The sequence below is a fragment of the Fopius arisanus genome, unplaced genomic scaffold (genome assembly GCF_000806365.1).
Source record: "Fopius arisanus strain USDA-PBARC FA_bdor unplaced genomic scaffold, ASM80636v1 scaffold00327, whole genome shotgun sequence".
NCBI lineage: Eukaryota > Metazoa > Arthropoda > Insecta > Hymenoptera > Braconidae > Fopius > Fopius arisanus.
Genome location: NW_011888066.1, coordinates 5061 through 10210, shown reverse-complemented (window position 1 = coordinate 10210; position 5150 = coordinate 5061). Strand labels below are relative to the sequence as shown.

The 5150-nt window shown below is 33.3% G+C and overlaps 1 protein-coding gene across 2 annotated transcripts in view; it reads right to left on the bottom strand.

Annotated features, from left to right (window-relative positions):
- Positions 1-3628, bottom strand: part of LOC105272834 (uncharacterized) — a 22928-nt gene extending 19300 nt beyond the window's left edge. The window contains exons 1-3 of one of the 2 annotated variants that reach the window (XM_011315059.1): positions 3380-3628; positions 1451-1531; positions 487-567 (exon numbers count right to left, since the gene is read on the bottom strand). In XM_011315059.1, coding sequence (XP_011313361.1) covers positions 487-567; positions 1451-1531; positions 3380-3469 — 252 coding nt within the window. In that variant the 5' untranslated portion in view covers positions 3470-3628. The remainder of the gene's footprint in view (positions 1-486; positions 568-1450; positions 1532-3379) is intronic. The other variant, XM_011315060.1, reaches the window with a different exon arrangement.
- Positions 3629-5150: the final 1522 nt, after the last annotated feature.

Genomic DNA, 5150 nt, shown 5'->3' with positions numbered 1-5150 from the left:
GTGAAATTTATATTTATTCCATAATATCGTGCCTTCGCCGGGAATTATTATATTTTAATTCCCCGGCCAAGGTCACAATATATATATATATATATATGGCACATTCTCCCAGTTATCGTAAAATTCCGATCATTTGTTCTATACATCAAAGGATGTTCAACCCTACATTTTTACTTCAATATCTTTATTACAGACCAACAAAACTCATGTTGAAATTTTTATCTTTTTTTATTTCAATTAATTTCCATGGCTACATTTTTCATTCCATCGAGAAAAGTGATAAATGATTTTTCCTCAGAAATTCCATAATATTGCTGAAAAAAAAATTCTTTTCTCATTTACGCGTATTTTAACCTTGAAAAATTTGAATTTCAGAAAATTTTCGCGGTTTTCCACGCGTCCACCCTCTCGATTAATATTATTTGTGACTAATTTGAAAGTATATCTATACTTTATCAAAAGCGAACGGAAATTTTTTTTACGTACCTCCCTCATCGATTCTGCTCTTGAGCGCACTTCTTCGGAAATTATTAATTTCCTCGGATTCTTCTTCCTAGTGGCGGGAACCTGAAATTTGGATTTGTATTTAATAATCGTAATAAAGATCATTCGCGTGGTTCAATAGTAAATATAGAAAAAACCAAAACGAACGGGCCGGAGTAGTGAGCATGAGACAGCGAGTACGTGTGGCTTGCAGTAAACAGTAAATTCACAGATAATTTGTAGTAGTTACATTTGATTTTTTTTATTTCCCTTCTCAGTTAAGCGTATTTTAAACTTGAAACTTGGAATTTTACCAAATTTTCGCGGTTTTTTACTGGTTTACCCTCTCGATTAATTTTATTTGTTACTAATCTAAAAGTACATCTTTTTTTGACTATCTGCACAAATTTTCAACTTGGGACTCTCAAAACTAACTGAGTAAACATATGAAAATAGTGTTTTTGAACCGTCTGTTTTTTTAAATTTATACGAAATTTCTTCGTGCATCTATATCGCCATGACTCCCCCTTCAACTTACTTAAAAACGTCAACCAAATCGTTAGCAAAATAGAAACCACAATGGTCGATATTGCCTATCAATTATACCACTACAATTCTTTTTTTTCTGTTTTTATACTATTACTCAGCTCTTTTTGAGAGTCCCAAGTTGAAAATTTGTAGAGATAGTCAAAAAAATATATACTTTCGGATAAAATACGTTGAAAATACGTATAAAATACGCTAAAATGAGGAGGAAAATTTTTTATCTGAAATATTATAGAATTTCCGATAAAAAATAATACGTTACGTTTTTCTATAGAATGAAAAATGTAAACGATAAATTTGGAATCAGTGATCCGAAAAACGTGACATTCATTGATCAAACGTTGATGAGTCAATTTCATACATAGGAAACTTTTGAATCGGATTCAAGTTTTTTTTTTTTCAATATAGCAACCGGACATACCTCTTTTTCATTTTCCTCCAAACCCTCTCCATTGGGGATTTTCCTGTTCTTCAGACGTTGCTGCTCTTGTTTCTGCTGCAACTGATAAATTCACAAATAATTTGTAGTAGTTACATTGTACAAAGTGTATTTTCAAGAAGAAAAATGGATAAGAGGGCATTGTTTTTTCAAAATAAATAACTAGTGAACAATATGCTTCTGAATAGTCATTTTGCATAATTTCAGCTCATTGTTGTAAAGAATCGTTAATATCGCTAGAAATTTTACAGCAATCTTATTTTGAATGATGATATCACGAAATGCTTGATTTTATTTTCTTATTTATCATTTGTCATATTTTCTTTCATTCCGATGATTGACGATTGGAATTTTTTACAACCGTGGGAAATCAATGAGCTTTCTAGTTGTATGATAATAATTCTTAGAATTTGTTTATGACCCAAATGGAGGAATCCAGCTATGTAATAGTGAAACTTCATAACAGTTTCATAGAAAATTTGTGTGCACGCATAGTTCTATGATTTGGAAATTATATTTTGCCTATCTTTCAGAAAAGTCACTTTCAGGACAATTTAGGGAAAAATTTGGAATTTGTAAAAGTCATTATAAACATAATATTAACAGATCTATATATGATAATTGTCGTTCAACTTCAATGATGCACTAAGTTCTAATTAGAGCATAATATCCCAACATATTCTCTATATTCCAATATTTTTTTCATAAAAATAAAAGTTTGCAAAAAATGCTCATTGCTGTCGCTTCCACCTTCGAACTTAGTTTCAAGGACATCGAGACTAAATATTAGAGCCATCATCGAATGAATTCAGAATTTTTGAACATATTACATATTAGACTGACCCTTAACAATGCTCTCGGCGAATATTGAAGCTTTCACCCCCCCCCCCCCCCAGATGAGTCTCAAATAATTGAAAAAAAATATGTGCAAAATCTCAGCTCTTAATCTCAAGTACAAACCGTGCCTCTGAACATCAAAATTTCTTCATTCAAAAAGAATTGCAATTCCAATATTTTCACTAATTATTTTTTTCCGAGCTTGAGAATGGGTTTAAAAATATGAAATCTGTAAGAATTTGATGGAGGTTGAGAAAATCTCTCCATTTTCGGGCCTTAATTCTGCATTTTGATGGTAAGGAATGACGAAGTAATCCTTTTGATTTTGTCAATTTTGTGGTTATTTCGATAAAAAATAATGTTTTTCCAATTATCTCGATAATGAATCATTCTACGGGAAAATATCATACTGAATGTTTAGTTGAGGACGTTGTTTTTTTGGTGGTCGGCCGTCGGAAAATTGGAAATGGTGTGTCGGGATAAGGGTGATCAAGTGGAACAAAAACCGAGGTGTAAAACACTGCGTTTTAATATTCACTTGTCGAGATTATGTACAAAATATATACAGAGTCGTTGAGTAATCTTTGAGTTGATTAAGCGAGTTGAGCTACGTTAATTTAGACTATTAATTAATCGTTGATTAACAAAGAGAAGTTGCGCGTCGGTTAAGATCAATCGCGGTGTAACGTTAAGAGGCGTGAATGTACACGAAAAGTTGAGATACTTATTAGGCGACGTTGACTGTACGAATGAATTAGAGGGGGGTCCCAAGGTGGTTGCTGACCCTCGGGTTACCGATCCGATGAACCCCGGAAGTGTCCGAAATCCGTCGATTAATTGTCGTTGAGTTGGGGGGCCTTTTTTCATGTCTACTTTAAACAACACTTTTTTGTAGGAAATCTTTTCAGCTACTAAAAAGGTTATATCATATTTCATCGTAAAATCACTTATTGCTGAGATAGGGTCACCCTAATACACATACGGAGAAGGCTCAAAAATTGAATTTTTCAAAACTTGAATTTGAACGATTATGATGCTCCCATCAGATAAAATAAAAAATATAGAATGACTTACAGAGCGATACTTCCGCATGACATTCTCAGTTTCCGAGAGATAGGAATCATCAGAATCTTGATCCTCCCGAGGCAACGTTTCAATTTCCATAAGCGACGGAGATGGGATGAAATCATAAATACTCCGTTTCTCCTCTACTGCATTTGAGTTTGATAAGGGTGAGTTGTGTTGAGGATTATTCAGACTATCGTTTGCAGGACTCTGTGAATCATTAATTTACAGTAAACTTAAAATAATACAATTAAGTATTTATTTTCAGAAAACTCCAAATAATATAACACTTGAGTACAGCTGAATAAATTGAGAATAGTGAAATTCTTAAAATAATTAATTCTTTGTCACGGCACATATCCTTTCCCATCATATGGAAGTCGAGTATTTTCGATAGTGCATATATGGGTGTAGCAGCTTTTGAGTGAAATTTCTTAATTCTGATTTGGTCCGTAGTACACTGGGAAAAAGGTTTGGTACCATTGACTGTATTACGGTTGGGTCTACCGAATCGGTTGGGGTACAGAAACGTAAAATCACCGAACTAGAAATGCGCGCGCATGATCACCACGAGAATTGATGTTGGCATGAAATTGGAATCATGAGATGTTAAAATTCACAGGATTCCAATTCAGTAGCCATGAAATGTAGCCAGAGTCATTATCAGATAGAATACTTAAGAAACTATTTGTTTTATTAAGCGGCCTGTTAAATGGAAAGAAAATTGATCATGTATTTCAGCTCACATTTCGAACGATGCTTTCAATAATCATAAAGCTATGAAGATTTAAAATTATTCGAGTTGAAAAAAATATGTTTCTTGATTGACGATCTGACCGTAAAATGATCTTGACCATTTTTATCATATTACAAGATATGCATGCCATGAATTACTAACTATGATTCATTTTCTGCTCAGTACATGCTGGGGAAAATCATTCCGCACCAGCTTATTTAAAATGAATTTCAATTGGTTTGTCGTTCAGAATATTAGATGTTATGAAGCAATTGAATAAATTAATGTCTTCTTTTAACCGGGATTGTATGCCAAATTTAACAAACAGCAATGTTCGGAAAATAGGGAGCATATGATCTAACAGATTTGCGTATCCATCTTAATAGTCCTTCTGATCAGATCCGATCGACGAATGCTAAGATGCGCGTTGGCCAGATCATAAAAATAGCTGACCACAAGAATGTCAGACGATAAACAGTAGATATAGTAGGTTTCTACTCAGGTCCGATGAAACCTATCTTACCGATAATGTTTTCGTTATTACCGACTGTATTAAATTTTGCATTATCAATCGTGCATAATTTAATATAGATTTCTGTTTTATCTATTATGATGTACAATTACTTCAAATTTACAACAGAATTAAAAAAGTTTGTTAAAAAATCTGTCAACAAAAAAATTTTTTTCCAGACCATCTTCTGTTACTCTTAAAATTATATCTACCCCTGTGGAAATCTGATTGGCAGATTCTGAAAACTCATATCACAAAATTGCAAATAAACTATGTCATTACTCCGTAGAAGTTGGCCGAATCAGCGACATTCTGAACAAATTTTGTTGAAATGGGCAAGCATTGAGAAAATATGCTGGAAATTTGAAACAGCTTGTCCACATGTTTTTATTTTTTATTCAACTGTTACGTCAAGAATGGGTGACTTGACGTTAACATTGATCCCTCATTTAACACGAACAATTGATTACCGAAAATTGTTGCCCAATTTAAAGGTAAAACACTGGATTCGAACTGGGGAGGAACCGGACCCC